The sequence below is a fragment of the Calidris pugnax genome, unplaced genomic scaffold, assembly GCF_001431845.1.
Source record: "Calidris pugnax isolate Ruff unplaced genomic scaffold, ASM143184v1 scaffold89, whole genome shotgun sequence".
Lineage (NCBI taxonomy): Eukaryota > Metazoa > Chordata > Aves > Charadriiformes > Scolopacidae > Calidris > Calidris pugnax.
This window is the reverse complement of record NW_015090865.1, coordinates 3143536-3171393: the sequence shown is the minus strand read 5'-3', so window position 1 is coordinate 3171393 and position 27858 is coordinate 3143536. Positions and strand designations below refer to the sequence as shown.

Sequence of the window (27858 nt, the reverse complement as noted above, 5' to 3'; positions counted from 1 at the left end):
TTAAGCAAGTCTAGCACCTCTGTGACAAAGATGAGGCAGTACATGTTGCCTTCTTCAGTCTTCAGTTTATCCGATGGCCAACAAATGCATGGAATAGCTGCAGGGGAAAGCCCTTTGTGTATAAAGATTTTCTGGTGTGGGAGCTTGTGTCTGATGCCCTAAATCTTGAGGGAAACAGCTGAAGAAAAAGTGAGTCAGTGCTACAAGAGACCAGTTCAGTCAGCACAGAGAGCCTGCAGAAACATCTAAAAGCAGATAGACCACCAAGAAAAAAAAAACTATCCCACCAGAAAAAAGTGTTATTTGCAGTAATATGGGTAGTATATTTATATAAAGCTATTTATCTCACAATACAGTATGTAATTTAATATCGAAGCTACGTAAAACTGAGCAGTAAAGATTCTTTGATAACATTTTACTGCTGAGATAATGTGAACGATCAGAAATGAGGCACAAAGTCCTCCCTGATCTTAAGAAATTACACAGTGTGCAATATCTTGTCTGAAAATGGTTTAATAATTTACTGAAAAAAATAGTAAATTGCCTTGTGCATTTATCAACTTATTACTACATATCCACATTGCATCACCACGGTACCGCTTAATGTGAACAAAAAAAAGAGATAAGTGTGGCTGGATGGTGTTAATGATCAGCGAACAGAGTGCCAGAGATACATGGGGATCACGAGCACTGGGAGCCAGCACAGCAGCTCCTGCAGAGGAGAACCAGGTGTCGAAACCAGGCTGCAATTTCAAACCCTCACAATTGAAACCAGAGTTAAAGTGTAAATATAATCCTGTATCACATCACTCTGCTGCCCGCCACAAATGAATGAATGGTCAGTTTCTGCTGGGTTTCTAGAAGGTGCATCTGGACCACTTTACTTTGCCCATAGGGCTGCAAGTGATGCCCTTTGGCCAGCTTGGCCACTTCAAAAAGGATTTGAATCAACCAAAAAGAGCCCAGTAATAAGGACAGGTAGAGAAAAATGTGAGCTGAGATAAAAATGGATAAAAGATGATGGAGCTGGACTCTTTTCAGTGGTTTCCAGCGATAGGACGAGGGGCAACAAGCACAGGCTGGAACATGCAAAGTTCCATTCAAATATGAGGAAAAACTTCTTTAGGGTGAGGGTGCCAGAGCCCTGGAACTGGCTGCCCAGGGAGGGTGTGAAGTCCCCTTCTCTGGAGATTTTCAAGACATCCTGAGAGATGTGCTCTGGGCAGCCCTGCTTTGGCAGGGAGTTGGACTGGATGAGCTCTAAAGGTCCCTTCCAACTCTGACAATTCTGTGATTCCATTTCCATGAAAAAGAGATAAAAATAATTGCTGAGGACAATTGTCCTCTGTCTTCAGAGGAAAAAAGCCCAGGGGGAGAATATGATAGCAGTCTTCAAATATACAATAAGCTGCCGAAAAGAGGAAGCAGGCAACATGTAATGTCCATGCTTATAGCAGACAGGATAAATAGTAAAGCTTTTCAGTAACAACCCGAAGGATTATTCAGTATCAGGAAAAAAAATATAATTGCACAGCCAATGGGAGTCAGCAAATTTATAGAACCCTCAGACAGGGCTGATTCAGGTGTGCACGACCGGGCTGTGCTCAGGAGATGCATCACCTCTCAAACCACTGTGCCATGGAGATACCACGAGTGGTTGCAGGAATCTCCCTAGCAACACGTCAGGCACCAGCCCTGAAGTTGTTCACTGTAGCTTCAATTCGCCCTCTCGTGGACTTACCTGATGAGAGGTTCTAAGAAATACCTATTTATCCTGGAGGTCACTCATTTATCGTGAAGGTGGTGGGACACTAGAACATGTTTCCCAGAGAAGCTGTGGATATTTCATCCCTGGAGGGGTTCAAGGACAGGCTGGTTGGGGCTTTGAGCAACCTGGTCTGGTGGGAGGTGTCCCTGCCCAGGGCAGGGGGTTGGAACTAGATGGTCTTAAAGGTCCCTTCCAACCCAAACCATTCTATGATTCTGGGGGCTTTGGAAAAGGGGGGCAAGCCAAGCAGACACAGCAAGACCCCACAGCTCCCACAGGGACACAGCCTAAATCACAGCTTTCTCAATCAATAATGATTTTCCTCTGCAGAGTGGTGATCATCCATCATTAGCTCCATTCCAGAGGGGAAAGGAAGGCTGTGCTTCCATTGGAAGCAGCCATAGCCCATGAAGAGGGGACAGGAGGAGCACAGCAACACTATGGGTGCTGTCTGCCCCAAAAACTTAGCAGGGACAAGCAGGATGATGCACAACTTCATTTCTTGTGCAATCACTGCAAGAGAGTCATCAGCTGGAAGAGGTCAGAGTTTGCAAGGTTACCCTGGAGTTCAAAAGAAGATGGGATGAATGAAGTACCAGTGCTTAAACTCTGCTTGCTATGGGACTTTGAATGAAAGCAAGGGAGCACCAAAGAAAAATCCAAAGTACAGGATCAGATTCAGTGCTAGGACAAGCCTACTTGTTCTACTAGCAGTTAAAAGTATAAAAAGTAGTTGATATGAATTAAAATTATGAAAGGAATGGAATGGAGAAAGCGAATGACAACTGGACTGGTTTTATCAGTAAGATGGACCAACTGGTTTAATTATTCAGGGAAGGTAATTTTTTGCATTTGTACACGAGTCTTTGAATAGAAAATCCCTTCTGTACTAAAAATAAAATAAAAAATTAACCGACATGGTTTTCCATAACCACTTTTCATCTCAATGTGCTTTGAAAAAAATTCTTTTTATGAGACACTCATAGGAAGTTGCTGCATGGAAGAGCAAGACCATTTGGGCCATGTCCAGCAACAACAGATACAGAGAAACCAAGCGCTTGCCGTCGTGTCCTGCTCTAATCCCATAGACTGAGGCAGATGCAGTCCCTGCTTGATGCATCTACAGCTTTGTACCCACACCCACGGGAAGGTGGCAATTCCCAAAAGCAGCAATTTCTAGTAGGTTCAGAGAGATCAGTTAATTGCTGCTGCTGCGACACAGTCTGTTTCCCTCAGATACTCACGTGGGAATCTTTCTGGAAATCACTGTGCTCTCTGCATAAACACTGAACAGAAAAGGAATGAATAGAGCAAGTATTTAGTTTTCCTCTCCAGTATGTTATGCAGTATTTCCAAGCTACTAAAGTTCATTCTTTACCAAATTCAGTAAATTCAACTCCCATGCTTTGGCTCTGACTCATTCTCTCTCTAATCAATTCCTAATTATTACCCACTTCCCCAGGGAGTTTATGGGCATGGATACAGCAGTACCATGGCTACTAAACAGAACCATGAAAAACTGGAGGAAAACTTTGCAGAAAATGCACATAGATTAAATTGATGAGCTACTCTGGTAGTTTCCTTCCTCACTGGCTCTGTCCAATTAGTCAAATTACTTATGCACCAGTTTTAGCAGTAATTTTGTGCAGTAAGTGACACTTAACAGTGTCTAATGGGGAGGGAGTCAGAGCAAGGAGAGGAGGGAAAATGCAGTAAAGGATGCCACAAACCATCCTTACTTGATGGGAGGAAGAGGAAACAGTGGGAAATAATACGGGAATTTAGGAACAGCAGGAATAATCTCTAATATAATTCAATCAAAGAGATCCCTGGAACCTCCAATGAACTTTATTCTCACCCTAAGGATGAAAGGGACTCCTGCAGTGACCTACCATCACATCAAATTAATACTCAGTGGCACTCATCATTCACTGCTCTGGACTGGTTACTTCTAACTTCATCATCACTATTTCTCCCGAGTATTTGCAACTGCAGTTTTAATCACCTCTACAGTATTTTTCTGATACACAATAAGAACATGTATATTATCTAATGCCCTAACTACATGTCTCTCTAATTTGGAAAGATATGAGTTTTTAAAACATCCTCAGCCTCCTTAACATCAGTGTAAAATAGTTATGTGGAGAAAGGGGGAGGAGGTGGGGGGAAGAAAAAAAAAAAAAGAAAAAAAAGAGAAATGAAAAAACAGAAAAAAAGAAAGAGAAAAGAAACAAAAAGAAAAAAGAAAGAGAAAAGAAAAAAAAAAAGAAAAAAGAAGAAAAGCCCTCTGGTATTGAAACCACAGGATCTTCCTGCTTGGCATACAAGCCACAGAAACCAGACAATTTTTAGTCATGATCTTTTACAGTTCTTTTACAGTTCGAGACACTTTCCTCATGGAATAAGTGAACAAGCTTTTCAAAACTACCTCTGAGAGTAGCCACATGTGGCCATCTACTCCACATCACATACGCAGCAACTCCAGTTTCCATTTCAGACATTCCAAAATATTGAAAGTCAAGCCAGAATGTCCAATTTCCCTGATTTAGCATCCAACACTTGCTAAAATTTCCAGGAAAGCAATATTTATACAAACTGTGTCAAACCTATTCTCTACAAAGTGTTTCCAATTGCATTTTGGAAAGAACTGTGCATTGAAGCAACAAAGAATAAGACCCATTCCAAATCTATAACCCAATAATACATGAAAAATACATATTAATTAATTGCATTAAAGACAAACTTTGCTACTGTGTCTCTGCTTATCAGTAACCTTATTTTAAATACTTGTAGAACATCTAGAGACATTTTGACTGTAAGAAACCCTCTGGGTAGCTGCAAACACGGGTAGTAGAAGAGTAGATGCTAAACATTTTTCAGGATGTGCATGCAGTTATGGATATTTTAATGCAAAAGAGAGATAAATCAGAAAACCACTTTCAAATATAAGATGGGAAATGACTGGTTGCAAAAAAAGACCATCTCGTGTCCCACTAGATGGAGCTACGGGCATTGGCTACACAGCCCAGAAACTCGGTCAAATATTTCACTAATCCCATTGGCGCAGGAAAACCATTTACCAAAATCAGGTTCATTTGCCTCTTTTCCTGATGGACACGCAAAAAACCAGCCATTGTCCCGAGGCATTTGTGCCTCCCAGCAGTATCTGGGTAAAGCACAGGCACGGAGATGTGCTGTGTTGGCTGCCACTGCGGGCACGTCATCGCTAAGCACAAAGTAGTTAGCTGAAAAGCAAGCAAAAAAATTAATGGGTTTGCACATTAAGAGACCACAACAACAAACAACAAGAACAAAGAGAATCAACCAGCTCGGTAAATTATGCAACCACTTGTTTTGAAATCAAAAGGCAGATGAAAAATAACTTTTGTTTCAAACACCATTTCCTCACTTTGGGGCGTTAGCTTAATATTTGCTACTTGGGTTAAGTGCAGGTAGGTGATTTTTTTAAATTCACTTTTGCTGAGAGTTGTATGTCACCACACTGTGCACTACACAGGGCATGGATGGTCTGCAAAATATAATACCACTTCAAGAGGCAGCTGAAATGTTAATCAACGCCAGTAAGATGAACCTACAGTGCAAATATCCTACAACTCAAATATCCAACTCTGCAAAATCATTCTACCTCACATCTTTCATGCTAGAAAGTACTGCAGACCTTCAGCACCTGGCACCGTAATAACTTGGCAGCTTTTCAGACGTGTGTGATTTACCAGAATGATAGAACAAGTAAATCAGGACTGAGGTGGTTCAGTCATGTCAAATGTCAATACGGCTTTTGACTGTGTGAATTTATAGTGACCCAGGTGTGTAAGGGGAGGCACTGGTGCTTGGGGATGTAACACCTCCCCAAATTGGGACAAGCTGGTTGAATCAGAACTGAAATACAGCTGGTGGAGAAGGAGCACTGTCAGGGATTTGGGTCTAGAGGAGTTCTTACGGTAACTGCATGTAATAGAGCCCTTTCTTTAAAATCATAAACTGTCAGCTAGACAATTGAAGAGTTTTCCTAAGAAGCAATTTTCACAAGAAAAGCATGTTTAGGAATGACTGTCCCCAAAACTTGCCTATAGCCCTTGGATTTATTCTCCGAGACAGATATTTCAACAGAGGAAAGGAAAAGCTGCTTAGTCTATTGTTTACCCAATGAGTAATTACACTGTAATTAAATTTAGTTGATTGTTCTCCTTCACAGTAAGGCAATCCATTCACTACCCAAGCTTCGAGGGGATCCATAAGGATTAATCCCTGTTGGAGGCATGCCCCATCTCCCAGTCAAACCCAGTACACACACCCAGTACACAAACCCAGTACCCACCGTACACACACCAGCACTCAGATTGTGACTAAAACAGCCTGTTTGAAGGAGCTTAAGGCCAGATCTACAATGGTTACAGACATCCAAATATCTGAACCTGAATGGCATAGGATCCGTGATCCACAATACGACAATTTCTATAGTGGGGAAACAGATAGTTGTAATTAAAACAATAAGGAAAACAGCCTGTCTTGCAGATGTTAATATATCTGGGATAGGTGAATGGCATAGGATCCGTGATCCACAATACAACAATTTCTATAGTGGGGAAACAGATTTCAGGCATTGGTGAAGTTGTAATTAAAACAATAAGGAAAACATATTAACATCTGCAAGACAGGCTATCTGGGATAGCCAATGACAGATTTGAGCCAGCCATGCCAGGGAAAGCAGATGCACTAGAGCGCAAATATAAGCACATACTGAAAAGTAAGCATTTTGGTTCATGACGATAAAAGCGAGACCATCAGGACATCCTTTCAGGCAGATGTGCTGTTCAAAGGAAAAACACTCCACGAGGGGAAGCAGAATGAACCACTCACAAGAAGAAATACTGTTGAATTCTTTTAATAACACTAGGAAAATATCATAGTATTAAGTCCTGCACAGGGTCCTCAAAAGGTTATTTTGTCTGGGATTTCTTTGTGTTTATAAATCAAACATTTTTTTCCCCAATTGTGTTTTCTTTTAAACCAACAACTCCTTTACAATGGTATTTCCAGTTCAAACTCGGCTAACCTATAAATACCTGAATACCACAACACACATTGTGTGCGTGGGTTTTGTTTAAATCTTAGCAGAAATAATGGTAAATCTAGTCAACACAGGGAAGCAAACGTCGATTTGTTAAGCAGGGAATGTAACAGGCAGTAAAGAATACATTGCGTACATAATACAGAAGGAAAACAAAAATTATCATCTGGAATATGTGACATTACGCTGATTTTGTACCTTAAACCTATTAGAAGTTACTCTGTTGGCCAATACTAATCCACTGAACAAGCAGAATGTTGGTCAGAAGTCTAATGTTTCCTGTACCAGCACAGAGAGAATATAAGCAGTCCAATGCTGTTAAAAGAAAACATGAAATCCAGCTCATGTTTCTGGTTAGGGATCGATTTCTTCGGGAACTACTGTTAACATAACATCTTCGTTGCCCCTGCGTACAACCATGTTCAACGTACTGTCCTTTTTAATAATGTCACTGACATCACTGGCTGAACTTATCGACTGTCCGTTGATGCTTATAATCACATCGTTGTCCTTCAGGCCACCACTGAAAACACAAAGCAGCAATGTATTATTATAATTGCCATTTTATTGCCTTTACAATTTTATTATTATTTTTTTTTTAAATAAAAAGAGATTGCTGGATTTTTCCTATTTCCCACCCAAAGGCAGTTGCACAGCGACACAGCGGGCGTGCAAAAAGCAACCAGAATTTATGAAGCGGTGGAGATTACAACACAATGCAGAAACCTCAGAAGAAGTACACAAAGTTTGACGAATCCCATCCTTCACTGTCTTTAAAGGAATTCACTATTGCAAATAGAGCAGTGATTCTGCAACCAGCACCCTAGATGCCTATTCGGTGGAAGAGGCAGAGGCATATTTTTCTTTTAAAATAATTGCAGTAAGGTTCGCATTTTAGTGGGGAAATTTTCCAAGCTTTTATTCACGTACACCTAGCAAAGCAATCTGAGTGTCACTGTGTGTTAACACATGAGGAATTTCAGTCCTGGATCCACATTGTCCTCCATGCATAGCTTTTTGGTGGCCACTTCACCTTACCTTCGTGTTTTAAACATGAGCAGAGTAACAGAGAGCAGCGCCCCAGCCAAGTCACCAAAAATGTGGGTGTCCTTCCCCTTGCCTTCCTTCCTGTAGCCCCCAGACCCTCTTCTCCTGACCTCAGAGCACAGTATGCAAACTGAAAAAAACCCCTCCTGACTCAAAGCAAGATGGGGCAGAGCCGGAGCTGGCACGATGAGGTTGCCCTGCCCGGGGCCACGGGTCTCTTCCCAAACTGGCTGAGATGGCTGCTGGGACCGAGAAACGGGGTGGTGAGGGATACCAGCGACCACAGCGCCTTGCCCAGTCTTGCACAACGGTCTGGCTCCGAGTCATGGAAATATTAACCGAGTAACCAGATCAGACATGATTCAGCCCTTCAGCAGAATCCTTCCTCACAAAACCACAGAGCAGTCATCATCCCCTTCCGCCCGCAGAAAACGCCTTACATGAGTGCCTCCTGCAAGGATGCCTTGGCCAACCCTTGCAACAAATCTGGTTGCCTACCCAAAGGCATGGCTTAAAACATTTCCATAGGAGAAACCGTTGGGATTATCTTGGTCTCTCATGCAGCCTCTCCTCTCGACTCATACCCAGGGCAGGTCACTGCAGAACTGCCCTGATCCCCCACCAGCAGGTCTACACAACGTGCATCTGAGAGAAAATCAGCAGAATGGGGAAATCCATCGACTAGGAGCAGGGGACAAGAGCAAGCATGGACTGCATGTTAGTGGCCAGGCCAGTCTTTGGGTGAAGTGTCCTGACTTGAGGTTGCCTTTAAGTTATGAGGCTACGTTGCCTCCCATTTCTTCTAACTCTCTGATGTCCTTCTGCCACACTCAGCTAACTATTCTCCATACTCTGATAATGATTTTTCTGCGCCTCCAGATGGGACCTGCACATCAAGCCAACATGTTCAGTCCCCCACTGGAGCAGCCACATTATTCCTACACTCACTGCAGTTTAATTTCACGTTACAGACATCCACCAGTGTTCTGCACAAACAGCACTGCCAACCAGAATCACCTACAAAAAGCAGCAATAATTTAGAAAGCAAGCCAGACAGCTAACATCGTATATATCTTACAGTGGCATCCAAACTGCAACAAAAAGGCATCATCCAACCATCCCTAGGAGATGACATATGCCTGCTCCAAGCAGCTTTCTGCCTACATGCCTTCGGTGCTACACACGCCTCTCTCTTGCCACAAAGATTTGCTCTTCTCTCAAATGATCTCTACTTCCAGAAGATGAATAAAGTTTCCCATGTCCTACCCTGGATTACTAAACAGTTTTGTCTTAGCCAGACTCTGAAGGGAAAGTGTCTCCAGCAAGAGCCAGCCAGACCAGTGCCAGTGACCACAGACCAGATGCCGCACTTCAGCCAGGCACCTCGTGAAGCGTGGCACCGACCAGCAGGTGAAGAAAAAGATCAGTTGGCCAAAACCAAAAGCTCTTCCCAGCAACATGACTCCTGACGAAACTCTCACATGGAAGGGTGTCTCCTGCCAAGAGAGGATTTCACCCCCAATGGAGGCACACCAGGAGAGCTGGTGGCTTTGCCCAACACTGAGGTTCTTGGGCTGAGATGGAAGGAAGCGAAGCTTCTCCTTTGCTCTCCTACGGGGCCATGGGGAGCACGCACAAGTGAATGTCTTTATTCAGCGCTGGCGTTGGTACAACAGATGTCTTGGAAGCAATCGCTGAGAAAAATGAAAACTGAGTTTTCACGCCCACTGAATCCTTGCCCTTTCGGCCGGGAACGCTGACAGGGCTTCGCTGCAATAACCCTCATACGTTCCCAGTATTGCCCACCGGGGACCGGGCTGAAACCACAAACTGACAAGCAGCCTTCCAGCAGACAACCTAATCGCTATCAGATGGTTGCAATTTTGTTAAATTAGCATAATCAAGATAGCCAGTTAAGCAGGGAACATTCTCCATCATTACCCCCTTAAGTCAGTGGCAGTGGTTTTGAGAAAAAAAGTGTAGTTCAACTTACGCTTCAGCTGGTGTTTCTGGAATTACTTCAATAACATAGGCCCCAGAGACAACATCAGGGAAGTCTTTATGGCGATCCTTCAGCTCTCTAGCTTTGCTGGAAAATGAAAAAACAGCAACAAAAGTATTTTGACAACATGGGAAAAAAAAAAATCACACATTTTTACTTGGTTAACTCACTAGCTGAGGTATTTTACACATGTTGATGTGACACTTCATTTTAACTCTTAAAAGAATTTCAAGAATTATCACGCTTTTTGCATGCATACAACTTTTTAATGCCTATTTCTGGTAAATAGCAATTATTTCAATAGATACAGAGGATCAGGCTTAAAACATTTCAAAACTTGGTCACGGCTTTAAAACTAGCAGATCCATACAACTTTTTAATGCCTATTTCTGGTAAAAGCAATTATTTCAATAGATACAGAGGATGAGGGTTAAAACATTTCAAAGCTTGGTCACAGCTTTACAACTAGCAGATCTCGAACACGTAGAAAAAAAGCCCCTTCAGCATTCAATGCTTTGTTATTGACCCCTGGTCCTGTACATGTGAAACCTTCTGTTTTTTTCTACAGGATATATAGTATTGAACGCTGAAACCTTCTGTTTTTTTCTACAGGATATAGTATCGAACGGTCATGAGTATTTTCTGGTTTGAGTATGAATAAGCAAGTCCACACAGAAACTTCGTTTTACATCAAGTGAGTTGTTTAATGAAAATGATTTTGTAGAAATGGAAATATGCACGTAGCTGTTGTAATCCTTGAAAACATACTGTCCTGTCTTCTCCTTGACCCACGTGACAGCATGGGACAGATGCTAACAACACTACTAGAGCCCTGGGACAAATTAACGATGGCTAGCTATTCTCTTCCGAAGCATTAAGGAAAAGAAAATGTCCAGGGAGTTGTTTAAAAACTAGCTCATACAAGAGTCTACAGGAGAGTTCAACCATGTGGCAGACGCAGAGGAAAGGTAGCAAAAATTGGCTGCAGGTTTTCAGCAGCACCTACAGAAGCAGGTTCCTCCTCCTGGTTGTTTCTGCAGATCGCGAGCTTGATCCAAGTGCATGCAGTGACCACACTTCAGAAAGGTGAGGAACCGCCGCTTGTACTTACCTAGGAGTTAGGGACATCATTCGTATGCCAATGTATTTCTTTTTGGTTATAGCTTTTCCTACAAAAAGGAAAACAGGTCTTGATCAACTACTCTTGCCAAAGAGACTCAACGGCTGTTGACTTTCTGGTTTGTCATTTCTCTTTCAAGGCAGTGAAGTACAGTACCTTTAGCTTGTCTGTCATGGGATTCGGTTAAAAACTTCTTGATTTTATCTGATGGGATAGCAAATGAGATCCCTGCTGTAACTTTTAACGTGTTAATTCCTATGACTTCACCATCCTGGAGAAATAAGAAAAAGTTATTAGCAAATGTGAAATGTCTTCAAGAGAAATTGGTTTCTTCCAAGCAATCACAAAGACAAATTCCTACAACACTTTCCATAGCTGGTTTTCAATTTTCTAAATGGCTTTCTTTAAGTCTAATTTCTCTAAACCATCTATTGATAAAGTATTGAAAAAGTATATGAAGAGAGATCAGAAAAGCTCTGCTGCTTGCAGCAGACAAGCAACATATTCTACAAGCAATTTTGGCCTGTTTATTTCAGGCGTGGCACCAGCTGGTTCTGAGAAAATATTGCAGAGTATTATAAAGAAAAATGACAGTTCACCAGAAAGCAAAACTTTTCCCAGTAATGTGACTCCAAGAGAAAGTTCCAGGTAAAACACCTCCGCTGTCACCATTCTGAATTCTCAGCAGCTTCCTTCCCTCATCTATCCCAGATAAAAACTATGCAACTACAAAACTGAAAATAGAAGTTACTGGTGCTGACATTCTACTATGAGTTAGCTGAAAAAAAAATTGCCAAATCTCCAAGGTAGAGGCTTGGATAAGCTCTTTCTTCCAGTTTGGGCTGTCCCTCATTAAGGACCACTTCCTCTCCTCCATTTGACCCCACGTGTCCCCATCTGAAAGCTCCCAGACAGTAGCTGGGTTGTGCAACCTGCTTCAGTTTTTCTCTCTTGGGCTTCCTCACAGCTGCTGCCAGGTCGTAGAATTACAGAATGGTTTGGGTGGGAAGGGATCTTAAAGATCATTCAGTTCCAACCCCCTGCCCTGGGCAGGGACACCTCCCAGCAGACCAGGTTGCTCAAAGCCCCATCCAGCCTGGCCTTGAACCCCTCCAGGGATGGGTCATAGCCAGCTCTTATTCTGTTCTACAGTGTCAGCAAATAAACCCTAATGTCCTGATAAATACATGGGGTTTTCAACCCCCTCAGTGTGACTCAAAATAAAAGGGTGGATATGTTTTCAAACCATTAAGCTGAATTTCTATATTCAAAAATAAAAGGGTGGATATGTTTTCAAACCATTAAGCTGAGTTTCTATATTCAAAAAAAAAAGAAGAGTGCCAGCTGCATGGTATAAAGCAAGTGCAAACGGCTCAACTTTAAAATGTGCTTTTTACTTTTTGCAAGGCATAAGCAAAAAAAAAAATTGGGCATTACACTTTCCCAAAACTATGCAAACCATAAACACCTTAAATATTGAAATCCAAGCATATCTTGGGATTTGCCAACATAAGCACAGACAAGTGATTAGTAAGAACCATGTGAATTTTGTGTAGTCAGCCAGACATTGAAAGCTCTGAATCACATTTCTGGTGTGAGGTTTTGTTTGTTTGTTGGTTTGGGTGGGTTTTTGTTTTGTTTTTAAGCTAAAAAGTAACAAGCTTGACACTAAGAAACTCTTACCAGATTTACTAGGGGTCCTCCGGAGTTTCCATACTGAAAATAAACACATGGCAAGAACATGTTTTAATATCTACCTCTTCATTCAAGGCAAACAAAACATAAAAGAAATTTTTGAAATATTTCTGTAGTAATTTTTTCATTGTCTATTAAATATGTGCAATAGAACAGTCTTAACATCCAAACCCATTAACTACACTTAACATCATTGCTTTTAGCTGAGCTTTGTAAATGCTTAGTCCTTCTTCTCTTGCCAGAGTAAGTTAAGAAAGCCAAGGTTTTTCTTTTGTGTTAATAGTACCACACTAGAAACTTAGAAGATTTTAGGACAGCTCTGGGAGCTGTTAGTGAAGATTTCTTACAAGGCCAACAGTAGAAGTACAAAAACTATTGTTTTGCCCTTATTGCAGAAACAAACTTGAACCCTTAAACCAAGCTTGGCTTCTTTTTAAAAACATAATAGATTTCGAAAAGATACTTATTCGCCAGGGAATATTGTCTCCTCCCTCGGAATTTGTAAGAATTTTGAAGTTAAGGCAGATATTGTACTTGGTGTGGTTCCTTGGGGGATTTTTAAATAACAATCAAGTGCTGCTGCACCGCAGATGTCCGTATTTACATGGATAAAAGAAAAGCCAACTGTGCTCACTGTTCTTAAGAATCGTATCACTGGTGAGACTTTCAAAGCAGCTATTCAAAAAAGTCTAAGAGCTGAAGGGAATGAGGCTCAGAACGGGACATACGTTGATGATGGCATCGGTCTGAATATAGTCCATATCGGAGTTGCGGAGCCCCAGCTCCTTCCCTCCACGCTGGGTGGTACTAACGATCCCCGTAGTCACCGTGTTTTGAAGGGAAAAAGGACTTCCAATGGCCACCACAAATTCTCCTGGCCTCAAGTCTGCAGACTGACCAAGCAGAAGGACTGGCAATTTACCCTACAAATAAAAAGAAAGAAATAAAAATTCCAATGTTGTAAGGACACTATTACACTGGTAGAATTCTAAAGAGTGCCAGCTGCATGGTATAAAGCAAGTGCAAACGGCTCAACTTTAAAATGTGCTTTTTACTTTTTGCAAGGCATAAGCAAAAAAAAAAATTGGGCATTACACTTTCCCAAAACTATGCAAACCATAAACACCTTAAATATTGAAATCCAAGCATATCTTGGGATTTGCCAACATAAGCACAGACAAGTGATTAGTAAGAACCATGTGAATTTTGTGTAGTCAGCCAGACATTGAAAGCTCTGAATCACATTTCTGGTGTGAGGTTTTGTTTGTTTGTTGGTTTGGGTGGGTTTTTGTTTTGTTTTTAAGCTAAAAAGTAACAAGCTTGACACTAAGAAACTCTTACCAGATTTACTAGGGGTCCTCCGGAGTTTCCATACTGAAAATAAACATATGGCAAGAACATGTTTTAATATCTACCTCTTCATTCAAGGCAAACAAAACATAAAAGAAATTTTTGAAATATTTCTGTAGTAATTTTTTCATTGTCTATTAAATATGTGCAATAGAACAGTCTTAACATCCAAACCCATTAACTACACTTAACATCATTGCTTTTAGCTGAGCTTTGTAAATGCTTAGTCCTTCTTCTCTTGCCAGAGTAAGTTAAGAAAGCCAAGGTTTTTCTTTTGTGTTAATAGTACCACACTAGAAACTTAGAAGATTTTAGGACAGCTCTGGGAGCTGTTAGTGAAGATTTCTTACAAGGCCAACAGTAGAAGTACAAAAACTATTGTTTTGCCCTTATTGCAGAAACAAACTTGAACCCTTAAACCAAGCTTGGCTTCTTTTTAAAAACATAATAGATTTCGAAAAGATACTTATTCGCCAGGGAATATTGTCTCCTCCCTCGGAATTTGTAAGAATTTTGAAGTTAAGGCAGATATTGTACTTGGTGTGGTTCCTTGGGGGATTTTTAAATAACAATCAAGTGCTGCTGCACCGCAGATGTCCGTATTTACATGGATAAAAGAAAAGCCAACTGTGCTCACTGTTCTTAAGAATCGTATCACTGGTGAGACTTTCAAAGCAGCTATTCAAAAAAGTCTAAGAGCTGAAGGGAATGAGGCTCAGAACGGGACATACGTTGATGATGGCATCGGTCTGAATATAGTCCATATCGGAGTTGCGGAGCCCCAGCTCCTTCCCTCCACGCTGGGTGGTACTAACGATCCCCGTAGTCACCGTGTTTTGAAGGGAAAAAGGACTTCCAATGGCCACCACAAATTCTCCTGGCCTCAAGTCTGCAGACTGACCAAGCAGAAGGACTGGCAATTTACCCTACAAATAAAAAGAAAGAAATAAAAATTCCAATGTTGTAAGGACACTATTACACTGGTAGAATTCTATAGAAATATGAATACATTAATAGAGCAGAGGGAAAAAGAGAGGCTTTTATCCCTTGGGGATTTTCCTTGCTGAGTTTTCTTTGCATATTTCATGTGGTTCTGTATACAGAAACATCTCAATGGACTCTTAAGAGTTGGCTCTTTAGACTGTAGGAATACTTTTTCCACAACAGGTACACATTAAATCACAATCAATTAAAGGACCAAAGGAATATTTATGCTCTGCTGGTACAAAGCAAACATCTGATGATACTAGGAATGAGTCGTTTCCAACAGCTTCTTGAAATAATTAGCCAGCAGCTGCTGAAGTAAAAAATAATGTATTGTTTAAGAGTGAACACTGAAGAGTCATGAAAGCAACAGCAGAAGTGTATCAAACATGCATGTGTCTAGTTAAAAGCATTTTATGTTCTCGTAAGACACCAGTTAATGTTTCATCTTACTGTTTTTTCCAATGGCGTATCTCTTCTAAATAATTATATTGCCTCCTACATACACTCATGTCTTCTTCTGAAGATGTTAGGATTTAAAGACCTTACGGGATTTTTTGTTATGACAGTAGAGGATACCATCATATTTTCCTTTCCAGACCTTATCTCTAAACATATTAACTATCATGTTATTGAAGACATTCCCACTCAGACACAAAACACTCTTAAAACCCAGCATCAACAGAGATTGACGCAATTTACAGCAATTAAAAAAAAATAGGGAGGGAAGGTTGTATCCACAGACCCTTGTCAATGTGATGGATCAAGGGAACCAAACATGGTTTTTGCAAGATGTGTTGTATCTGCACAAGAACAGAACTGGGTAACAGATGATTCAAGCTGGACCAATAACCCCCCCGCAGCAATCAGAAAACAGCTGGAAAGTTCTTAAGGCCTCCTACTCACCAAGTAATTAAGAAGGATGTTCTGAAACAGACCCTATTTTAAATAAATACTTTGCCTTTATTTTTTACCTGCTTGTAAAATACTCACTGAGCGCCATTTCTCTTTTTCTCTGCAGTTTTGAAAATCAGTCTTTACCCTTTCAGTGATATAACATATTTTTAAATCTTTTTCTGTTTAATTTTGTTGTCCAAATGAGCCTGACCCTCCCCAGGTATTTAACTACATATTTAATCATGTCACTAGACTATTTCTATTAGCATTGATGGACCTAGACACGTATAAATTCAGGTTTCAACTTGAGGATTTGAAGGATTAGGAGGTTACTGACCTTGAAATCAAAACAGGAGGAGTCAGAAGGGATGTATCTTTTGCTTGGCAAACCTAAATAAATTTAATATATCTTTCCTCCAAGCTCAACCCACTTCAAAATTCTTTCCTTTGCTCAGCAAACTTAGGCCCAAAAGGAAAAAAGGCACTAATTTCACTTTTCAGAACAGGCTAGTGATTCTAGATGCAGTGGAAACCCCACCTAGAGATTTAACTTAAAGTACTCTTCAAGGAGTGGATAACATAGTCACCTTATTAGAACAGGGGTACCTCCAAGGTATTCTTGAGCTGTGTACCTAAAATGGAGGTTCAAATTGGCTTAATACTCCCTTCTTATAATTCATTCCTTCTGGAAAACTTGTACAGGTGCCTTTCATCCCATACCTGTTCCAAAGCAAACAGATGTATGTGCCTATGCTTGATGGGATCATAAAGCTATATGCTACGTGTTCATATAGCAAAGAAACAAAGCAATACTTGATATGATCTGATTATTTGTACAAATGCCCAAGTTAGTGATAATTTTGTTTCATAATTTAATAGAAGCTGAATAATTTCTAAATTCTGGCAACAAGGGGGAAATATTACATGTTTAAATAGGAAATCAAGAGCTAGGTCTTTAGGCGTCTTTTGTCACCAGCATTTTGAAAGCCTGTGTCAATAAGTCACCCTTAGGGACAAAAATCCACCAATATGAACTAATTCAGATGCCCACCACTTTGTATTTTTGATTTTGCACCCACAGTTTTATTTCAAATATCCTAGGAGATACACAATGTCTGCAAAGTAGAAAGGAAAAAATAGAGGCATCAGTCATCACTATATGCTGTTGCAAATACAGAAGTTATGGTTTTAATATTTAACAAGCCTGGTCCTGTGTATCCTTTATCCAACTTTGTTATAATTCCACCAGCAAAATTTTACTCAGATGAACAGATTGTTTCAATAAAACTCACTGCCAAAATCCCAGACAGGATAAGATGCTCTATGGAAACTTATCTTTCAGTCTCCAGACAGCAAGAAAATAATTAACCAACTGCTTGTTAAACAGAATCAGTTGGAAGAGCAACGGAATTGGCAACACAGTAAGGAGAAAAGCATTTCCCTTTCTAAATATCTTTCAGGGGAAAGTTTATACAACCAGCAATGCCCTATTTAATAATAATTATCCGTGGTCCCTACCAGTGCTACAGTCATGGATAAACCCAGCCAAGGCTGCGGCTGGCTTCTGAGAAGGAATCGAGGGCGATGCCCAGTTTCCCCATCGTGTTTGCAGGGCAGCAGAGAAGCAGCAACATCCCAAGGCAACGCTGCTGAGCAGTTCATAATATCAGAGCACAGCCCTGGCTCCAAGGGACCTCTCAGTGCAGCGGGGAAGAGGCAGCTCCGATGAGTTGTGCTGGGAAGCACGCAGCGTACGCAACACCAACGGCCCCATATGGGTCTCGTTTGGAGAGAGGGGAGCACCCTGGCTCTTCCTTCTCTCACCAGATGCTATTAAGCTTACGTAGCACGTGTTTTCAAGATGTTGTTGGTCAAGAAGAGCATCTCTTTTTGGCACTGATTTTCCTTATTTAAAAAAAAAAAAAAACAACACACACTAACCCAACAACGCCAAAAGTGGCTTTTGTTTGTATCCCAGTGCACCAAGAACAAATACTTTATATCAGCAAATGAAACATAGACAAGCAAAAGAAAAGTAAAACCTTTTTTCTTCATTATTAAAAAAGAAAGATCACTTGTATATGAATTTAAAGATTTATACAATGTCCCTGAGTTATAAAAACAGTCACGAAGCCAAATTCGCATTTGGCAGCAGAAAGAAAAAACATGACCAATCTCTGACTAATACAATTACTTTTGATTGTGCTGAGTTTTCAAGCCCGTGCCTATACTAGCTAGGCTTCAGTTCAAAGCCTAACCCTGTACGGATTGGCTGTGGGTCATCCGTGTGATTCAACACGCCTTCTGGAAAGAGTTTGGCTAACCTTTCCTTTGCTAAACAAAAACCAATTGCAAAAATGGCCTTGCTCTGCACATCTCATGAAACAGAGCTTTGGAAAATGTGTTCTCTATGCAGTATGTTTCTAGAAGAGCTATTGCCTTATTTGAAAATACACCATCTCAAGATAACTGCAAATGTAACCAATGCATTTGATTTGTCGTATTCTATTAACCAAAAGAATTAATTGTTACCTGTTATGTAGCCCCACGTCGTGGGGAGGGGACAGGAGGACCACCCGCATGGGTATCTATTGCACTTAAATGAACAAGAAGGATGCTGAGCACAGTTGAAAAAGGGCTCCAAGGTGTGGGAGTCTACGTGGTAAATGAACATCAGTGGGGTTTGCATATTACTTGATTTCGCAGTGTGGTGCAGAGCACACTAACAACACTGCATGTAAATACTCTCATTAGGGCCTCCACAACTAAATGCCACGAAGAATCGGTTCTGATGAATATATGCATTGTAGTGGCTTTAAATTTGGGGGTTTGCTCTCTAAAAAAGCTTAAAAATAACGTTGCCACATTCAGAACAAAACTGTCCATTATAAAAAAAACCCAAGTATTTATTTAAATTGTAGAGGTGGTTTTGAAGTGAAATCAGTAGAAAACCAATCAAACTCCCTGGTCATTGAATGGGAAGTAGATCCTTCTGCAGGCCACAAGAAGAGGGCTGGAGATGCAGGGCAAGCACTTATCGTGGTGTTTGTAACCAGAATAGTATCAGAACACCCTGACTTGGCCCTCACCCCCTTCCACTGGCAACTCCTGCTGAGGATGTTAAGCTTGGTTTCCAAGGACTGCCCTAAGTGCTTGGGTCTGGGGCCCCCAATGACTATACTTAATAAATAAATGGGCACTCTGCAATTTTTACATAATGTCTGATGGCCATCAGGATGACGTAACTACTGTTAGAACTCGTGATCCTCTTCAGTTAACTATAGATTTGCCACAACAGTTAATTAAAATCCCAGGCAAACGAGCGTGCCTTGCAGCACAATGAACAGGGAGCCAGAAACACCCAACACCTAAACCCAGCTTTCCCAGTGACTCACTGCATGACCTTGGGCAACACATAACGTCTTTTCTTTCCCTCCTCCCTCCGTTTTTCATTTGATGAAGCCTCGGGGCTCTGCTGGGATCCGTGTTTACTCAATAAAACAAATCTGCAAGCCGGCATTCTGCAAGTACACTCGAAATAGGACTAAACATGCAAAACCATAATTGGCACATGACTCACTGTTTACACCCAGCCAGAGAAGTAGCCATTAATTACTGCTAATATTTTAAGCCTTTCTCATCCCAAAGGGCTTCAGACATTTTTATATATGGATTTGACTCCAACCCTAGATAAACATAACTCCCACGAAAGAGATCTGCACACCACCACAAGAAACAGCTTCACCCAAGCATCAGATGCAGCTATGCCATGGATGGGAGACATCATCTCGGCACAGGAGACTAGGACAAGTCTAGAAGAACAACATCAGCATCCAGTAGCCAGATGTTCACCTGATATATAGGGTGTGGAGCACCTCTCCTACGAGGACAGGCTGGAAAAGTTGGGGTTATTCAGCCTGGAGAAGAGAAGGCTCTGGGAAGACCTTACTGCCCCTTTCATTACCTGAAGGGGCTACAGGAGAGATGGGGAGGGACTCTTGATCAGGGAGGGGAGCTACAGGATGAGGAGGAATGGTTTTAAACTAAAAGAATGTAGATTTAGATTAGATGTCAGGAAGAAATTTTTTACTATGAGGGTGGTGAGACCCTGGCCCAGGTTGCCCAGAGGAGCTGTGGCTGCCCCATCCCTGGAGGGGTTCAAGGCCAGGCTGGATGGGGCTTGGAGCAACCTGGTCTGGTGGGAGGTGTCCCTGCCCAGGACAGGGGGTTGGAACTCAATCTTTAACGTTCCTTCCAACCCAAACTATTCTATGATATCATAGAGCAACATAAGTTTGATATCTATGAGCAACATAACTTGAGTGAGGCAAAATAAGTGGAGCCTTGACAAAAAGAAGAGGTAACAGATAACCACCCCTGGGCATAGATAGTGCCCGTAGAGAAATAAAAACCAAGAGACAGATGGCCATAACCAGTACGGGTTTCAGTTGGATCCTTTTCATCCATGAAATAAGTGAATCTATCTCTACGGTGGCACAGAAAGCGAGTAAATCCCCTTCTCTGCTCCGTAACACCCTTTGTTTGAGGAAGGAAGACCACAAATTCGCAGGAAGGAGTTTGCAGTTCAATAAAGCGATGAAGAGAAGACAAATGTTCCAAGTTCAATTTGCGTTAAATAGCGACAGATTTCCTTCATGCTTTTTATTTTTAGGTGGAAAAGAAACAGATGCTTGTATGGTACGCTAATTCAGCTGTAACTAACTCTGGCAATACATGTAACTTCCCTGGGAATTGCATTTCTGTTCTCATTAATGAAACTATTTAACTTTCGGAATATGTTATGGCAAAATAAAAACACAGGCCGTGAGCATGTAAAAATGTAGAGTATCATGTACAATCTAGAAACTGCCTGACAAAATGCCAAAGCAAACGAAAAACCCAAGCTAAATGCATTACAAGCCTCTGAAAGTATTTCATCTATAGTTAGAAAAACAAAACCCAGTCTCCTTATCTAAATATGGAGCATGGGAAGCTCGCAGAAAAAAGAAGAAAAAAGGATGAAGCGTTGTTTTGCTACGTCACCAGGATTTCAATTATCTGGCAAGACATTGCTCTTCTCCCTTAAAATAAAATAAAATACCCTGGTGCTGGCAGACCCAGCCTGGCGGCGTGTGAGCATTTTACTGTGTGGGGAGCTGGACTAGTGCATCATCCCCTCAGCGAGGACTACTAGGAACTGAAGATGGCAGGAAACCACTCTCGCCTAAACCGATGAATAAACAGGAGTTAACATGCAAGCTTTTTACAAGCTGCTTCATTTCTATGGGTCCTGAAGACTTCTGGAAGCAATATGTGGGCTTTCTTGGGCTCTTGGGAGGAAGCAGCGCAATATCCAGCGACAGATTTCAAAGTAAAATAGCATTTTAGAAAAGCCACTTACATCTGGTATTCAAGTAGTTTGGTTTTTCGAAACGCAGGCTATTAAAATATTGATACATAAACAGGAAAGTTTGCTTTCCTGCTTCCTCCAGTTTGTACACACAGGGGGAAAAAAAAGCAAATCCCCTCTGACCACAAAGATACAGACGCTGCATTGCCTCACGAAACCACCGAAGGAATGAGGCCATGAGGTCTTGTTGATTTAAAAGTGTCAAACTAAGTGGTTATTAGTAAGACGCAGGAAAAACCTTCAGCAAATGGGCTGAAATACCACCGCAAATTAGAGATCGGTCACCAGCCCACTGCTGCCCTACCACAAAATGCCAAATCCTGCCTGGGATACACAAGGCAGTAACTGGTCACATCGAGGAATAAAAATCTTCAGACCCTGGCACGTCTTCCGTGACATAGCTGCTACTTCAGAGTGGGTGGTGAGTGTCTCATGGCTGGTTTTTAGGCCTGTAGAAGATATACACCTCGAAATAAAGCCATTCACCATGCTCCCCCCTTCCTGTACTCACTGCCAAACCAGAGGCACCTGCCAGAGAGATCATTTCTGTGGGCAGAGTCCAACTTCCAGGGGCAAAAGGGGTCTGCAGGCAAAAACCAGCTCTGCTTTCCACTACTTTTGGCTTCCAGCTTTGATTTGGGTGAGGGGACAGGGCTCTTTTATAATTCTGCCCTCCATTAACCCCGGCATTGTCCACTAAAAAAACCCCCTATAAGTTTTCTTTCCTCCTTCTGGTGTTTACAGTTTTCAGCAGCTGTCTCACACATTTAACAAGGTAGTTATTTGTCTGGAGATGAATTTCATAATCAAGCTCTGCCAGCTCAAAAGCATCTGCTGGCTTCGGAGTGTTGTGCAATGTTTTTGATGGGCTTCAGGCTGACTGCAGTATCACTCGTGTCACACAGGGTGGATTATTTCACCAGCCTCTGCCTATGCTTCAGTCCAAAGTCCAATTTTTTTTCTAGGGAAGTTGTGTAAACTCTACATGTCTGTATCAAAATTGTCTGCAACCCTTTCTTTCTAGTACTGCTGCCTCCCCGAAGCTGTTTGTATTTGGGAGGATAGTTATATTGCCTTCACATTTACCACACAACTCCAATCTTACTTCCCACTTTCAACACTTCAGCAAACTGTCTTGTCTCACTATGGACACAAGAAATAGTTTCTCTCTTTTCTAGACTCTAAAAATAAGAGCATTTTAGGATTAGAAAAACAACTCCAAGATTCCTGTTCCTCATTGACTGCAATATGTTTTTCCGTGAAGAATTTAATCAGGGAAACGGTTCATCCTTACTGGTGCCCAGATTTTACACCCTTTCTCTTCCTATCGCACTCAGCAAAGCCAAATCAGTTCTAGCAGTGTCTTTGGCCAGATGTTCACAGCTGAAAGAACACCAGCATGCAGGCTGCTGCAAAACTTAACAGTTTTAGGAATGCTAACTGACAGCCTAAACTCATACTTCAAGCCCAGGTCTGTCCCTAACCACAGAGGCATTCTTCAGCCTTCAGATCCTGCCTTAACACGCCACAGAAAAACAGAAGAAAAGAAAAAAATTCCATCTTTTATGTCACCTACAAATAATTTATTCAAAAGTAAGAAGTTCATCTCTTTCTTAAAAATTCACAGGGAGGGTTTTCATGCCATATCCAGATTTTTAGAGTTGTTTGTACCACCCCATTGACTTCTTTAGTCATAAAATTTATTTCAACTTCAACAGATTATTACCTCTGTGATTTTAAAATGTCTTTTATGAATCTGAATGATTGCAAGGCATTTCAGTACAAAAAGGAAAGCTCAAACACTGAACTTAAATGGATAAATAAAAACTTCCCATGAAAGTTCAGTCTGAAAATCAACTTCTCAGCTGACTGCATTTCTATTTTATCTTTTTTTCGCAAACACTTTTGTGTTTCTAATTCTTCAAGTGCAAAGCATCATCTATACTGCCCTGCGAACAGAAGTGCCTCAGGCTTCACAGAGGATTGGGATTTCCCAGAGCCATGTCACCACAGCTTGCTGGAAAACTGGTCTCCCATCCCAAAAAAACAGGAAAAAAACAACATGACAAAAAATATTGTTGGTATTGTTACATTTTGGGGTTTTTTTTGCCATGTTGCTGTTAAGAAGCTTTTAAATAAGGAAGAGAAAGAGCTTTTACATGACAAAGGTGGCAAGGGAACAGCAGGAGAACTTCATATCTTGGGTCATCCAAGAGTTCTGAATTAAATATCTGATTTAGTCATGAACTCTGGCACAAACACTTTTGACCCCACTGGGGAATAGGTCTGAACTAAAACAACACTGCAAGATTTACACATTTTTGAGTCATGTGTTTCCAATGAAACGTTCTTGCCCATTAAATTTGGAGGTGATTAACTAACAGTCCAAACAAGGGGAACCAACATGAGCAGCACCCCAAGCAATCACATGCGTCCAATTGCATCTACATCACACAGTATTTCAACACAATATTCCACTTGTGCTGTGCTGCCGACGTGTACAGAACAGCATGACAGCTTTTCTGCTGTTGCAGGAGACAGAAAAATGCTGACAGCTCTGTTTGATATGGAGGAAAACTATGGGTGGGAAGTGGCATTCTGGGTCATTCAGAAAACCACTCGCACTGCAAGAGCGTCTTTGCAAGCAGGCTTTAATTTGCATGTTCAAGATGCTTCCTAAGATATTTTCCATTTTAATACCTATATCAGCGTGGTACAGCCCTTCACAGGCACAAATATATCTTCTAAAAGCAATTTGTGACTTCAATATAGGCACACAAGAAAGACTAATAGGTCCCTCTACCAACCACAAAGGAACAAATCCCATTTCTTCTGAGAGAGAGCGAGTTATCTTAGCCAATGTGTGTGTAAACCAGCCAGTAAAAGATGTTTTTTTATTTTGAGGATGCATACAGAAGAGTGATGTCTTGCTTGCACTACACTGAGACAGGATAAAATTAACCATGAACTTGGCTTTGAAAAAATGTGTCTCCACCTAGCTCAGAGGTTCTCTGTAACTCAGACCACTCAACTGCCAGCCTTTCCTTCAAACACGAAAATTAGCAATAGAATTTGGAAAGGAGGATACTAAATTAAGAGGACGGGTCTTGCTTTAACGACTCACCTGAGAATCTATTTTAATTAGTGCAATATCAGATTTTTCATCAACGTCTTTAATTTTAGCTTCATATGTTTCGCCGTTCTTCAGTTCCACCTTCACCCGGTTTTTGTTGGTGACGACGTGGGCGTTTGTCACTATCAGCCCGTCTTCTGAGACAATGAACCCTGAACCACTGGCAACAGGGATCTCCCTCTTCGAATAAGGGAGTCTGGAAGACACACAAGGAAATAAACATTTGTCACTGCAAAAAGTTGAAAGATGACAAATCATTCCAAATAACACACAGACAAAAAAAGTTTGGAGTTTCTTAATTTTTAGGATATCTGATGTTTCTTATTATCATTAACAAGATAATGCATATGCAATAGTTTAACTTTGTGTTAGGTTATTTTTTTGTTGCCAGGACTCTTAAATTATCTTCAATTTTTAAGCATTGTAAATATTTATCATCTCAAAAACCTCTTTGTTATTACGCAGCATCAATCAACATTTCTGGCACACTGGCAGCTGTTCTCAAGAATACAAAAATCAAAACTGGGCATCTTGTTTACTTGCGAAATAATTCAATGTGAACCACAGCAGGAGCTATCTTCTCCACCACATCTGCAATAAAGTTGTATTTGTGCCGCAGGCTGTTAGGATGTTCTTGGCCTGAAATAGAAACAGCAAACATGTCATGAGTTCTTCAAGTGACAGGAGAAGGGTCATTGCAAAACACCTGAATTTAAAAAAAAAAAGCTCCAATTCCAAGTGGATCTCTTTCACCTCCTTAAAAGTCATCTGCAGCATAACCCTTGCTCCAAGATTTCCCTTCTGCCACTTTGCACAGAAGAGACAATGTGCTTTATCATTAGGACAAACGGATCCATGAACTCTTTTTGTTTCAAGCCTGAGTAATTGGCCCATGGGGCAGCAGATCTGCTGCTCCAAGGCTGGCTGTGGCCACAGTCTCTGGTCCAGCATGTCCCACCACTGCCAGTTCCAGGGACGAGGCACTGGAGGAGAGCAGGGCTTAGTTGGTATCTGCATTGCTCTGCTCTTCCCTTTGTGAAAGGCACTTTGTACTTAGATGCCCCCATTCCTGATCCCACCTCTTTTCTTTTCTTGATGGTCTATTTAGCTTGTATGGTCTTCTCAGATTAAACAAACGGGCTCTGTTCCTCTGCCAAGATACGCCTTCTTAGTGGTTTTTGAAGTCTCACGCTGCTGCATTTGGAAAATGCCGAGGACGAGAAGGTCCTGACCCCAGTGTGGGCCTACAGCAGCTGCTGTGAAAGTTCACCTCAGGTAGCAGGTCTGCACTGCCTCTCCCACCGCTGTCCCCACACAGCCCCAACCACCAGCCCCTGCCGGGCTCCTGAACGTGGATACACATCCCATGGTATCTACTCAACCATACTCAAGGTATTCCCTCCACTGTAACCACCCGTGGTCCATCAGCTCCATAGATGTAGGTCCCATCTATTTTGGAGTTACTGAACTACCCTCCAGGCTACAAAATAGATTTGAACAAGGAAAACAATGGCACCACAAAGCTCTGCATTCCTGGGCAGTGCTGTAACACAAAAGCTCATGGTCACCGAGTATTCAAGAGAGGTCAGGGGGATTTTCAAAAGCAACTGGGTACCAGACTCCAATTGTGGCCATCAGAAAACCTGTCTGCACCATCAGTTGTCTAAAAATCTCTGGAAAAAACTCACAATTCCAACAAAGCTTCCCTTTCTCCAGTATTTCCGGGGCAACCTTTTTTTTTTTTTTTTTTTTGGTTTTTAAATGAGTGACTAAGCAATTGGAACACCCCAAGCAGTTATTTTGTATTTCCCTAGAGGAAAGAAACACCCTTTGTTTTCATGAGTCTCCCATTTTATCTCATGTGTCCATCTCTCGTTATAAAGGCACAAGCCAATTCTGTGATTGACTTTCAGATGGGTATTGATGGGCTCTGCTGCTCCCACCCCTCCTTGCCATTTGGCTTCTAAATCTGTCCACAGATTAAAGCAGTAAGCAGCTTGTGGATGTTGTAAGCGCCTGTGACAGTGTATCAGGACAATTTATCTGCAGAATTGTAGGAGACTATCCTATAAAAATCATCCCAATAACTATTCCTGAATGACCTTCATTATCTGAAAACCAGACTGGAAAACTATGCAAAGTTTTATGGACATACGGGAAGCAAAAACCCACGACAGGAGATTCAGAGGAATGATTTGAGAACCAAACATTGCTGATTTTAATACTAACCAGATACTGGGTTTATTCGGGGGTGAAAAGCCGGTTTCGGGTGACTTACCGATGCCAAGGAGCATACACTGCCCTCGTGAACTGGGTGGATGCTCAACCCAGACACTATCTGATCACTTAAGAACATGGTTTTTTTCCCACGTGAAGCATCTCAAGGGCTTTTAAACACAATCAATCACGTACAGCAACCACAGCAGTAACCACATAATCCTCTATGCAGCTCCAGATCACAGCTCAGAGACGTTAATCTGCTTTATGAAGCAGATCAGGAAACTTGGTGTCCTCACCTACCGTTTTCCTCAAAAGCACTCAGTGCTTTGTCTGACTTAGACATAAACTGCTTCCCTTGGACTTTTATACCAGGAAGGCGTAAGGGCTTGCTGATTGACAAACATCACTTTACCAAAGGACTCCTCATCTCTTCACTAGAAATATTCGTTATCAAATGAACCACGTCATCGCTGCAAAGATGACAACTATGGTAGGAGTGGTTTGGAAAACTGATAGGAGAAGGAGAAGTGCAGTTTGGAAGCCTTCACTCACATTAGGCAGGAGCTTTGACAGATTATCAGATTGGATTAACACGATGCTGGGATAAAACACCACAGGGCACTGCTGTATCCATCAATATGCTTATCGCTGCTTATAGAACGATTTCATCTCCGTTACAGTGCTGCAGACATTCAAAGGTCACATCCTGCCCTTGAAAAAGGGAGCTCCCACGGAAGGGAACTGCACAGGAAACACACAGCTTTTTTTTATGCCTTCAATCTTTTTTTTCTTTTTTTTTTTTTTTCTACATTTAGCTATTCAAGAAGAGAAAGGATGCCCAAGCTGTACATGGTGAGACTACTAATACCTCATCTCAGAGCTGCCTTCCCTTTGAGTGCCGGGCTACCAATGCCAAGATTTCAGAAGTGACAGTATTTTGCCTAAAATCCACCTCCTCGTGCAGCCCCAAACTAAGCTGCACAGTTATGAGGTCAAAATTTCAGACTCCGACAAAGTTAGATAATAAATACTGATTCATGGCATACTGACCTAAAAAGCTGACGGCCCTCGCCACGCCTGCCTATTGCTTATGTATCAGGAATTCTTGCATTGTGTAACACGGTTTTGCAACAGCTCTTG

The 27858-nt window shown here is 41.5% G+C and overlaps 1 protein-coding gene across 1 annotated transcript in view; it reads right to left on the bottom strand.

Annotated features, from left to right (window-relative positions):
- Nucleotides 1-6658: 6658 nt before the first annotated feature.
- The window catches only part of HTRA1 (HtrA serine peptidase 1), a 42220-nt gene continuing 21020 nt past the window's right edge, over nucleotides 6659-27858 (bottom strand). Inside the window, exons 3-10 of the mRNA XM_014945341.1 lie at nucleotides 25038-25137; nucleotides 24490-24694; nucleotides 14806-15000; nucleotides 12713-12745; nucleotides 11186-11300; nucleotides 11021-11078; nucleotides 9901-9996; nucleotides 6659-7383 (exon numbers count right to left, since the gene is read on the bottom strand). Of these exons, the coding sequence (XP_014800827.1) occupies nucleotides 7215-7383; nucleotides 9901-9996; nucleotides 11021-11078; nucleotides 11186-11300; nucleotides 12713-12745; nucleotides 14806-15000; nucleotides 24490-24694; nucleotides 25038-25137 (971 nt within the window). The 3' untranslated portion in view covers nucleotides 6659-7214. The remainder of the gene's footprint in view (nucleotides 7384-9900; nucleotides 9997-11020; nucleotides 11079-11185; nucleotides 11301-12712; nucleotides 12746-14805; nucleotides 15001-24489; nucleotides 24695-25037; nucleotides 25138-27858) is intronic.